The 11856-nt window shown below is 51.7% G+C and overlaps 1 protein-coding gene across 2 annotated transcripts; it reads left to right on the top strand.

The window, feature by feature from the left end:
* The first annotated feature begins 7036 nt into the window (after positions 1 to 7036).
* On the top strand, positions 7037 to 10129 carry LOC118713557 (serum amyloid A-2 protein-like). 2 transcript variants are annotated; one of them, XM_045577827.1, is made up of 3 exons: positions 7037 to 7097; positions 9262 to 9400; positions 9823 to 10129. In XM_045577827.1, the coding sequence occupies exons 1-3, from the start codon at positions 7052 to 7054 to the stop codon at positions 9983 to 9985; spliced, it is 348 nt and encodes a 115-aa protein (XP_045433783.1). In that variant the 5' UTR covers positions 7037 to 7051; the 3' UTR covers positions 9986 to 10129. The 2 variants fall into 2 exon arrangements, with proteins under 2 accessions (XP_045433783.1, XP_036284143.2); XM_036428250.2 differs by lacking the exon at positions 7037 to 7097 and adding an exon at positions 7148 to 7242.
* Positions 10130 to 11856: the final 1727 nt, after the last annotated feature.

Raw genomic sequence — 11856 nt, forward strand, 5'->3', positions numbered from 1 at the left:
CCACAGTAGAGGATATGCAGGAGGCAGCCGATCAATGCTTCTCTCTTATCATTAATATTTCTATCTCTTCCTCCCCCTTCTTTCAATCAATAAAAAACTTATTTATTTATTTGTTTATTTATTTATTTTAAGTTAACTAACCCTGGTCAGGTGGTTCAGTTGGTTGGAGTACTGCCCCTACACCAAAAGGCTGCAGGTTTGATTCCTGGTCAGGGCACATACCTAGCTTACAGGTTCGATTTTTGGTCAGGAGGCAACCAATCAGCTTCTCACATTGATGTTTCTCTCTCTCTCTCCCCCTTTCTCTCTAAAAATCAATAAAAACATATTCTTGGTGAGGATTGAAAAACAAAGTTAACCAAAACCAATCTCATATTATCAGGACTTGGGTGATAGAAAGTAAAGGCAACACATATTGTTAAATAGGTGTTTTAGTGTTCTGATGATATTTGTGAAAATAATTCATTATTGAAAATTTGCTACACCTGACCCCCTAAAAACAGTTTCTACCTACCACACTGTCAGGAATGGATTAAATTTAGATAATGAGGGCTATTGCTATTTTTATGTTACATACTGATTGAATGATCACTACATCATAAACACCTTGAGGCTGGAGATATTCCAGCACATGGAAGAGTACAGGCATGTAAGAATAGCTCAGCAAGAACCTATAGAATGAATACAGTGATGAGTGAGTGCCTCTTCTGTACCAGGTAGTGTGGTAAACATGGCTTCTGTTGTTTATTTTAATTATTTTATTTAAATTAAAATTGGTTCTTGGGAGAGATAGTTTAAAAATAATCTTATAAGGCAAACGGACTTCAGAAATTGTTTGCATTTTCTGTACTTTTAGTCTCAAAAAAGAGGTCAGCTTGATTGTCTTAACTAAGGATGTGTTACCCTGGTAATAATGTTATAAGAGATGCAATTGACACCTTCTGTTCCCAAATGGTATAAATACATATAAGAAATCTTTGTTAAGAAAAATCTTGGCAGCCCTAGGCGGTTTGGCTCAGTTATTAGAACATTGGCCTGCGGACTGAACAGTCACTGGTTTGATTCCAGTCAAGGGCATTGTGTACCTAGGATGCAGGCTGGATCCGTGCAGGAGGCAACTGGTCACTGTGTCTCTCTCACATCGAGGTTTCTCTCTCTATGTCTCTCCCGGTCCCTTCCAATTTGTTTATGCTGAATGATGGTGTCCAGGTTCTCTTGCTGGGATGTTTTCAGTTAGGATGAGGCACAAAGAGTGTTTTCTCTTACTAGTAAGAGTTGGAGACTCTATTCATATACAGTATATATGCAGGCCTCATCTCACTGGGCTGACTGCTGATATTTTTGACTCAGTGACACGAAGACAGACAGTGATACCCCATTTCCCAGCCCCAGGAAAAATACAGGAGACAAAGAGCTCTTCCCTGCTATTCCCCTGACTGGGAGCCTGGCACTTCCCCAGCCTGGCTGCCATTTCCCTGTAACAGATGTTACCTCCCTCTCTCCTTTTATATTAGGGAGGGGGATTTCCCTCCCTCACCCTCTTGAGTTATTAAGACTGAACTAATAATAAAATTGGCATAAGACCAGATGAACCGGAGAAAAACCAATTTAATACACATGGGCATGGGAGATCGTAAATGATGTTCAGATAAATGATCGAACCAGCCAGCTTTTAAAACTTTTTGGACAAAGAAACAATAATTGTGTGAAGAACTGATGGGACAAAGAAGTGTAGGTTTTGCTCCTCTTTAGGGAAGAATCTAAGCCAAATTTGAACTTTGGTAGTAATTTATTTTAAAAAATAATTTTATTGATTTCAGAAAGGGAGGGAGAGGGAGAAAGAGCTAGAAACATAAATAATGAGAATCTTTGACCAGCTGCCTTCTTCATGCCCTCTACTGGGGATTGAGCCCACAATCCGGGCATGTGCCCTTGACCAGAATCAAACCAGGGACCCTTCAGTCTGCAGGCTGGTGCTCTACCCATGGAGCAAAACCAGCTAGGGCTTGGGTAGGGTAGTAATTTAGTAAAACAGTTGCAAGGTTTGTATATACAGGCTCTCCTGAACTCTGGCATTAAGGGTGTCTCTCTTAGCCCCCCTGGAGCAGGGAGGGTAGCTTGCACAGAGGAGATTTATTTTTGCATCGAGGGAGATAAGGCAGAGTTGACATCCCTTTCTGCACTGGCTGCTTGTCAAGTTACTTTAATTCAAAGGAATCAATACACCATTGTGGGATATTTGGGAGCAGCCTGCCCCAGGCCCTGATAGTTCCTGGCATCTAAACGCTTCCTCTCCCATTAGGAGGTGAGGTGAGTGGAAGCAGAGGCCGCACTTGATTTCCATAACTAAGAAGCCAGATTATTTTTATTTATTAATGAAAAAATTTTTAAATTAAAGTATAATTGGCATATATTATATAAATGATATTAGTTTGAGGTGTAGAGTATAGTGATTAGACATGCATATACCTTATAATGTGATCATCATAAGTCTAGTAACCACATGTCACCATGCAGAGTTCCAGGAATAAAATAATGCAGACAGCTGAGCAGGCCTTTTTGGGGTGGAACCACTTTCCAGGAACCCCGGGAGATTTGATGAGCTAGCCTGTCAGGTTTTTTTTTTTTTTTTTTTTTTTTTTTAATCAATCTTTATTGTTCATATTATTACAAAGGTTCCTCATTTCTTCCCCCCTCCACCAGGTTCCCACCCCACCCTCCGCCCCCTCCCCATCCCCCATTGTCCTCATCCATAGTTGCACAGTTTATGTTCAGTCTCTTCCTCCCTCCTTTCCCTGATAGTAAATCCCTTTTCAGATAGTAAATCAGTTACTTTGCATTTTCTCATATCAATAATACCTCTACATGCCCAATGATACACTTCACACAAAAGACATTTCCAAATAGGTCAACCAGCCTCATCCAGGCACCACCCAAGGCACTCACAGATCAACACCCCACTGCTATACTAACTCAACACATCCAGATCTAAGCCTTCATCACTTGATTCAGCAGACCCTCAAGTTCCCGCAAAAGGTTCCAGCCATGTCTGAGAGGCAGCCGTGGGGCAGGGGCAGGCGAGGAGTGAGCTGTTCCGGGCCTGGCTGCTCCGGGCCTGGCCTCTGTTGCTCTGGCTCGTTCCACAACCAGCTGCTCCGGGTCTGATCACTGCCGCTTCCGACCTAGTTGCTCTGGACTTGGCTGCTGCTACTCCGGGCCTGGCTGCACCTGACCTGGCTGCTCCAGGCCCAGCTGCTCCGGGCCTGGCCGCTCCCAGCCTGGCAGCTGCTGCTCCGGGCCTGGCAACACCAGACCTGGCTGCTCCGGGCCTGGCCGCTCCCAGCCTGGCAGATGCTGCTCCGGGCCTGGCTGCTCCCAGCCTAGCAACCGCTGCTCCAGGCCTGGCCGCACCAGACCCGGCTGCTCCGGGCCTGACCGCTCCCAGCCTGGCAGCTGCTGCTCCGGGCCTGGCCACACCTGACCCGGCTGCTCTGGGCCCGGTTGCTCCGGGCCTGGCCGCTCCGGGCCTGGCCGCTCCCAGCCTGGCAGCTGCTGCTCTGGGCCTGGCCACACCCAACCCGGCTGCTCTGGGCCCGGCTGCCCTGGGCCCGGCCGCTCCAAGCCTGGCCGCTCCTGGCCTGGATGCTCCGGGCTTGGCTACTGCTGTTCTGGGCCTGGCTGCTCCCAACCCGGCTGCTCTGGGTCTGGCTTCTCCGGGCCCGGCCACTCTGGGTCTGGGTGTTCCTGGACTGGCCACCCTAGGCTTGGCCACCTCCGCCTCAGGTCTGGCTGCCACTGCCCCAGGTCTGGCTGCTCCAGTGCTGGCTGTTGATGCTCTGGTTCTGGCTGCTGCTGCTCTGGGGCCTGGCCATTGCTGCTCCGGGCCTGGCTGCACCTGACCTGGCTGCTCCAGGCCCAGCTGCTCCGGGCCTGGCCGCTCCCAGCCTGGCAGCTGCTGCTCCGGGCCTGGCAACACCAGACCCGGCTGCTCCGGGCCTGACCGCTCCCAGCCTGGCAGCTGCTGCTCCGGGCCTGGCCACACCTGACCCGGCTGCTCTGGGCCCGGTTGCTCCGGGCCTGGCCGCTCCGGGCCTGGCCGCTCCCAGCCTGGCAGCTGCTGCTCTGGGCCTGGCCACACCCAACCCGGCTGCTCTGGGCCCGGCTGCCCTGGGCCCGGCCGCTCCAAGCCTGGCCGCTCCTGGCCTGGATGCTCCGGGCTTGGCTACTGCTGTTCTGGGCCTGGCTGCTCCCAACCCGGCTGCTCTGGGTCTGGCTTCTCCGGGCCCGGCCACTCTGGGTCTGGGTGTTCCTGGACTGGCCACCCTAGGCTTGGCCACCTCCGCCTCAGGTCTGGCTGCCACTGCCCCAGGTCTGGCTGCTCCAGTGCTGGCTGTTGATGCTCTGGTTCTGGCTGCTGCTGCTCTGGGGCCTGGCCATTGCTGCTCCGGGCCCGGCTGCCACTGCCTTGTGCCTGGCCACTCTAGGCCTGGCCGCTGCTGTTCCAACATTCTGTCCTTTTTTCTTTCTTTCTTTCTTTCTTTCTTTCTTTCTTTCTTTCTTTCTTTCTTTCTTTTTTCTTTTTTTTTTTTTTTTAACTCATTTATGTTGCAATGTTGGCTGGTGAGTTGAGTTCTGACTTAGTCTTTGATTTTTCAAGATCTTTGTATTCTTTCTTAAGTAATTTTACTATCTTTTGCTCTCACTTGATTTCTTCACATTGAGAACTTCTTTGGTTTCTTCCTCCTTGTCCTGGGAGCTCAGCAGGTTGGCCTGTGGCACCCCTTTGTTCTCTGTGGGCTCCTGTGCTGCTTCAGCCTGTTGCCGGGGTCGGCGCCGCCCAGGAAGCAGCCCCCGGCCTTGGCTCCGTTGCCCGGGCTCAGCGGTTGAAGGCTCAGGGGCACACCCCCCCCGGGGGCCCCCGTCGCCCGGCTCCTTGCTGGTGCCCGGCTGGCCGGTGTCCGGCAGGGGCTCATGCTCCTCGTTGCGTTCCTCCAGTCTGGAGCTTTTTTTCTCCTTCCCGCTAGGGGAGTCTAGGATCAGAGTCAACAGACTGTCCTCCGCACGCAGTGTGCGCGACTCCGGGGGTTCCGCTTTTCGCAGCTCCCCCAGGACTCCACCTCACAGCCCCGTCTCCCTCTGCTTGAGCCTAGGTCCCCAGGGATTGGCCTAGAACTGGAGTTCAGGGCAGTTGGGAGTGGGGCTCAGCACCGCCGGAGATTTTGTTTCTTCCCGCCAGGGCAATACAGCATCAGAGTCAACATTCTGTCCTCTGCATGCATTGTGCGCGTCGCGCGACTCTGGGGGCTCCGCTTTTCGCCGCTCCCCTGGGATTCCGCCTCACAGCCCCGTCTCCCCCTGCCTGAGCCTGGGTCCCCAGGGTCTGGCCTAGAACTGGGGTTCAGAGCAGTCAAAACTGGGGCCCAACATGGCCGGGTCTCCTGTTTCCTTCCCTCCAGGCCAATCCCACATCAGAGTCAACATTCCTTCCCTTGCAAGCAATGTGCGCGACTCCGGGGGCTCGGCCTTTCGCCGCTCTCCCAGGACTCCACCTCACAGCCCAGTCTCCCTCTGCTTAAGCCTAGGTCCCCAGGGATTGGCCTAGAACTGGGGTTCAGAGCAGTCCGGACTGAGGCTCAGCGCTGCCGGAGGCTTTGTTTCTTCCGGCTGGGGTAATCCAGCATCAGAGTGAACATTCAGTCCTCTGCGCGCAATGTGCGCTCGACTCTGGGGGCCCTGCTTTTCGCTGCTCCCCTGGGATTCCACCTCACAGCCCTGTCTCCCCCTGCCGGAGCCTGGGTCCCCAGGGTCTGGCCCATAACTGTGGCTCAGCGCTGCCGGTTCGGGGGTTCAGCCCAGGCTGGGGGTTTTATTTCTTTCCCGCTAGGGAACGCCAGGCAGCACCCAGCCTTCTCCTCCTCTCCGGCTGCGATCTCTCCGCGCGCACGTGCGTGCGGGCGTGCAGCATGTCTCCGTACCTTAGGCTTTTTTTCAGCTCCTCTGATTTTCCTTCTGGTTTTCTCTTTCCTTCTTATTGTAGAATTTTCAGTCAGTTGACTACCTGTAGCTCTGGGCAATGTCCATTCTACATTTTAGTTGTATTCCATTGAAATTGTTGTGTGCTGCTGCGGTTAGATGTCTACCCGAGCAGCCATCTTGGATCCTCCCGGCTGTTGTACTTTTTTGCCTGTCAGTTTTGAAGCTCAAGGGCTTTAGAGTGAACTCAAAGGGATTTCATTTCTGACACATCTGCCATCTGGCCCAGCAGGGACCATCCTGAGGGAATGACCAGCAAAACAAGGTCCCGGCTGGAGGAGACGGCCCCTAACTGCACACCTTCCAACAGTCCGGGTGCCGCATCCTGGAGCCCCTCACCCTTCCTCTCCACATCCAGGTGGCCCTGCCTTGGCCCCTCCAACACTGACAGCAGAGCCGCCCCTGACCCATGGCTGCGGGGCGGAGCGAGTCTACCGTGTTTCTTCAGGATTGCACAACGAGGAAATGACCTGTGCATGAAGACAACCACAGCTGTCCAGTAAGTGTCCTTTGTGCCTTTTTAGGAGAAATGACCCTGAGGGACTTGCCCCAGGTGCCAAAGCTGGCTTCTCTTCCCTTCCCAGGATCCAGCAGGGAGGGCTCAGCATCAATAAATAGCAGCTAGCTGTCCGCAGCAGGCAGGACCAGCGGCTCCGCTCCACCAGAGACCAGGTGAGGGACCACTCTCAGGAGGGCTTGCTCTCCAAACTTTACTCTATGTTCTCTTTCCAGCAAGACTGTATTTTTATTTTAAAATAATTATTCTCTTCTGCAGTTGTGCTGTATGGGGTCTGTGTCGGCCGAGTGGCACAGGGTAATGCTTTTGGTCTCATTACAGGCTGCCCCGGAGGGTTTGTTTGGTCCTAACTGCTTTTCTGCTCCCTCAGTGCCACCTTGGTGACCTGACCTAGACAGTCTTGTGTTCGGGGTTGATGGGTTCAGGATTGAGGACTTTGGCTCTGAGTGAGGTCCCACTGCAGTGTTTCCTAGATGGGCAGCCAGGGTCTCAAGAGAACAAATGGAAATGCACAGCCGGGCTACCTTTGACGTACAAATCCCCACAGGTGGGTGCTAGTCCTGCCTGTGTCTCCCTGACCCTCCTCTCTCATTTCAGCACCATGAAGCTTTTCACAGGCCTCATGTTCTGCGCCTGGGTCCTGGGAGTCAGCTGCGTGGACTTTTTTGATTTCGTGCGCCAGGCTTATGACGGTAAAGTCCCTTGGTGGGTGTGAGGGATGGAACCCAAGGCCGTTAGGATTTCACCTGAGTGCCTTTCAGGGATGGGGCTACTGTGTTAGTTTGTGTTGCCCCACGTGGTAGAATGTGCGGGGAGTTTCGGGAGCTTTTCATCAAACACATGGAAAAACCACAGGACTTATTTCAGTCAGTTACTACAGAAAGAACAATCATCATTTCCTGCTGAAAGGTAAGTTTGACTAGAAGACACAATAGTTATTGAAATGCTATACAATTTCCCTCAGAACAACGCACAAAGTATGATTGAAGCTACCCATATTTTCTTCCTCTCCTCCCTTCTCTCTCTCTCTTGCTTTTTCCCTCCTGTCTGTTTCCTCGCTGGGTAGTTTAGTGAGACCTGCAGCTTAGCTCTTGCTGGAGCTTCCTATAGTCAGGTACACTGTCCCTGCTTTAGTCTGTTTCCTACCCTTTTCCAACCTTTACAAAAAAAATTTATTTTGTATTTTTATTGATTTCAGAGAGGAAGGGAGAGAGTGATAGAAACATCAATGATGAGAATCATTGATCAGCTGCCTCCTGCATCCACCTATTGGTGATTGAGTCTGTAACCCAGGCATGTGCCCTTGACCTGAATAGAACCTGGGACCTTTCAGTCCACAGGCTGATGGTCTGTCCACTGAGCCAAACTGGCTAGGGCCTTTTCCAGCTTTGTAACTGACCAAAAGGGAACTAGTAACATCCATCGAGCCTCCTCTAGGAACTCAGCACTTCCATGCAATTTAGGGCAACCAACTCTCCTGGTGTGCCTGAGTCTGGCAAGTTTTCCATGACGCCTTCAGTGCTAACTGGGACAGTCCTAGGCAAACAGGGACAGTTCTGGTCAATCGGGGACAGTCAGTCACAAGTCTAAGTGGAGAATAACTTGGTGGGCAGGCATCTTCCCCTACTTTGAAGCTTAGAGCAGCTGACTCAGGGAACCTGGGACTACTCATCAGTCAGCAGGTGGCAGGGCAGAGTGTGAACCCAGCTGTGCAGGAGGCCAAAGTCTTGCCAGGCAGATGTGTCTGAGCACCGCTTCCTAGAGCTCAGAGGTCCCCAATCTCAGCTACCTGAGGGAATCACTTGGAGACATTAAAACGACAGAGACCTGGGACCCACCCCCACAGAGTCTGAGGTGATGGCCTGAGATGTGGCATGGGCCTTCCTCAGTCTCCGCAGGTGATGAGAAGGTGCAGCCAAGGCTGAGACACAGGCCCCTGCTCTGGCGCTTGCCTGCTCACAGCATCAGTCCAGTATGTGTGGGCGGATTCCAGGATGCCACGTATGCCCCTCACACTCAGAGGGACTCACCTCAGGATTCCCAGCATTCTGCCTGCAACACTCCGATTCTTAGGGTCAGGCAGAAGTGCTGTATGCCTGCACCTTTCTCACAATCTGCTTTCCATGTCACCACCAGGCTCAGTGAGTCCCCTGACACTGTCCTATGTAGCTTCTCTCCATATCCCAGAGCTTCTTCATCCTGAGCCCCTTGGTGCCCCAGAGACATGTGGCAATGTGGGAAACACTGCTGGTTGTCACAGGGGGGTAGGCTGCTTCACCTAGTGGGCAGAAAGGTGGGAATTCCGGGGAACCTCCCACCTTACTCAGGAAGGCCCTGAACACAAAGGATTCTCTGGCCCCAAATTTCAGCAGCACTGACATTGAAATCCTGTTCTGTCATGTGGCCTCCCTGTCTCCTTTAAACACATGCCCCAGAGGCCTAAGTGAGCTGGAGCCCACAGATAGCATGACAGGCATCAGACCACCAGGGACAACCCAGCTGTGCCCCCACCTAAATGTCTCTCCTTAGAGTCACCTGGGGAAGCCAACTTGACCTGGAGAATGTTCTCAACCTGTGGTCTCCAGGGTGCCATGACCACAGGGTGAAACTGAATCAGTGGTCCATTTTTACTCCTTGATTCTACTCTAAGGAGTGTCATGGTTCATGGATATTTCACCTGATGTCTCTGTGCCGTGTCTTTTCCTTCCCAGGGACTAAAGACATGGCGAGAGCCTACTCTGACATGAGAGAAGCCAATTTCAAAAACTCAGACAAATACTTCCATGCCCGGGGGAACTATGACGCTGCCCGAAGGGGACCTGGTGGGGCCTGGGCTGCTAAAGTGATCAGGTAACCGGGCTTCTGGGGATGCAGGATGGGTGAGCAGAGCTTGGCTGACTGGGCATGTGGAGGGTGTAAGCCCTAGAGAAGGAGCCTGTTGGGTCTGTGGGCTCCTCCTCATGTTTTTCCTTCCACCTTCTCCATCCCTGCCCAGCACAGGGCCTGGGCTGCCAGCAGAGCCAGAGAATGGCTTGTGGGCCTGTCCCCAAAAGAGAAACTGAGGGCCAAAGACTGATTCCCAGTCTCCTCTCCGGTGCTGCTCTCCCAGTGGGAGGGGGTCACCCGGGGCTGAGTGGGCTGTGCCCAGGCAGGGTCAGTGCTGAGCCTTTTTCCAGGCTCCTCTCAGAATCATTAATCCCTTGGAAAGGGAAGAGTAGGACTGTTTCTCCTCAGACCCTGATTCACCTCCTACCTGCCCTTTTCCATTCCAGTGATGGCAGAGAGGCTTATCCAAGAATCACCGACTTTCTTAAGCATGGAGACAGCGGCCATGGATTGGCAGACTCACTGGCCGACCAGATAGCTAATGAACATGGCCGGAGTGGCAAAGACCCCAATTTCTTCAGACCTCGTGGCCTGCCCGACAAGTACTGAGCTCCTTCGCTCTGCTCTCAGAGGACGGGGCTCTGAGCCCCCCAACTACAAGGCCCCCGAGTCATTGAGTTCCACATTCCCAGATGTTGACAGAGGGCACACAATATCCTTCTAATAAATGCTCAAGAGTTTGAATGTTGAAAACTTTGTGTGATATTTTGATATAAGGACTACTCCTTTGATGTTGCGGGTGATAGGTGGAGACCCATGAGAAGATCAAACCTGTGCCTGTGTGTTTGGGTGTAGGGGACAGTCTCAGAGTCGCACAGTGCACACACCCTGCTCAACACCCTTCCCTGAGTCAGACCTGCTGCTCTCTCTGCGTTTCTTGGTTACATGGTTGCTTCTGCTCACTCCGTCAATGGTGTCTATCACCATCACAGTCCCCAGGGCCTTGTCTCAGTGCCCTGACTTTTATCCCTCAGTGGTCTCTGTCTGAGGGTAGGGGACACAGCATTGGGAGGACTGGGCCATGGGATCAGGCTCCAGCATCTGCCACCATTTCTCAGCAGCACCCACAAATCCAATTATTAACCAATTTCTGTCCATGCCACCTAAGACAAGCCTCAAAGCGGTTTCCTACACACTCTCTCTTTTTTTAAAGTTGATATTCCCCCCCCATTTATTTATTTATTTATTTATATTTTATTGATTGTTTTACAGAGAGGAAGAGAGAAGGATAGAGAGTTAGAAACATCAATGAGAGAGAATCATTGATCAGCTGCCTCTTGCCCGCAACCAAGGTACATGCCCTTGACCGGAATCGAACCCAGGACCTTTCAATCTACAGGCCGACACTCTATCCACTGAGCCAAACCGGTTTCAGCTCCACTCTCTTTTTATTTGCCTTATTTCGAGCCTAATTGCAGATGAAATGCCCTCTCATGTGTGAATATTTCCTCACAGCGTCTTCACCTTAACTACCTCAAATTGTGGACCTGATAGTGAAGAGAAATTTTGATAAGGAGCATTAATTACTAATAATATTAGCTACGAAGGAGCAAAGAATGCAAGAAGGAATACGTTTGAGAAAGGGTGCTCCACAGGGTTGAGATGTAGATCTCATTGGAAAGCCTAGCCCATCAGAAGGCTGATAAAGATTGCCGGGTTTCAAAAGCCAGAGCTGACAAACAAGCACTTCCCCATGAGGTGCCATGGACTTGGCAGAAACTACCCAGGATGTAGTTGACCTCCCTGGGGATGCTGCTGGGTTCCTGCCATCGCACTTGGATTTGGTGCAGATGGGGGCAGGAGGAAGAAAGCTGCTGAACTTCCTGGAACCCGGCGGTGGAAGGGGCAGTGCTGTGACTGAATTATGTCCCCCACCCTCAATTTATCTTGCTGTCCCAACTTCTAGGGCGGCTGTATTGTAATTAAAATTAAATGAAGTTGTAACAGTGGAGCCCTGGTCTGATAGGATTAGTGTCCTTATAAGAGGAGATGAACAGATTGCCAGAGCACAACTGAGGTTCCTGCCAGTCAATCCACAGCCAATATGAGGGTCAGCGAGTTCAGGGTGACAGCCTACATGTCTCAAATTCAAGGAAGGGCTCAGTCATTTCCATTCATTGGCGTGCATTCTGTCCCCCAGGCTGTGACAGTCTTATCTGTGCTACCCATGATCCTCTTGACTACCCTGCTACCTGGGAATTACCGTCCCTTTTCAGAAGAGGGAAATGGAGGCTCGGGGAAATTGATATACTTATGGAAAGCCACACAACCTTGGCGTTCTGGAAGCTGGGTTTAAACCCCATTTTTTCTTGCTGAAACCGGTTTGGCTCAGTGGATAGAGCGTCAGCCTGCAGACTGAAAGGTCCTGGATTCGATTCCAGTCAAGGGCATGTACATTGGTTGCGGGCACATCCCCAGTA

The sequence above is a fragment of the Pipistrellus kuhlii genome, unplaced genomic scaffold (genome assembly GCF_014108245.1).
Source record: "Pipistrellus kuhlii isolate mPipKuh1 unplaced genomic scaffold, mPipKuh1.p scaffold_m20_p_9, whole genome shotgun sequence".
Classification (NCBI taxonomy): Eukaryota; Metazoa; Chordata; class Mammalia; order Chiroptera; family Vespertilionidae; genus Pipistrellus; species Pipistrellus kuhlii.

Bases quoted from the DNA above. Each gene is read 5' to 3' on its own strand.
- LOC118713557 (XM_036428250.2), top strand. From the start codon at position 7,152: ATGAAGCTTTTCACAGGCCTCATGTTCTGCGCCTGGGTCCTGGGAGTC. The intron at 7,243-9,261 runs GTAAAGTCCCTT...TTTCCTTCCCAG, and splicing joins CGTGCGCCAGGCTTATGACG to GGACTAAAGACATGGCGAGA. The intron at 9,401-9,822 runs GTAACCGGGCTT...TTTCCATTCCAG, and splicing joins TGGGCTGCTAAAGTGATCAG to TGATGGCAGAGAGGCTTATC.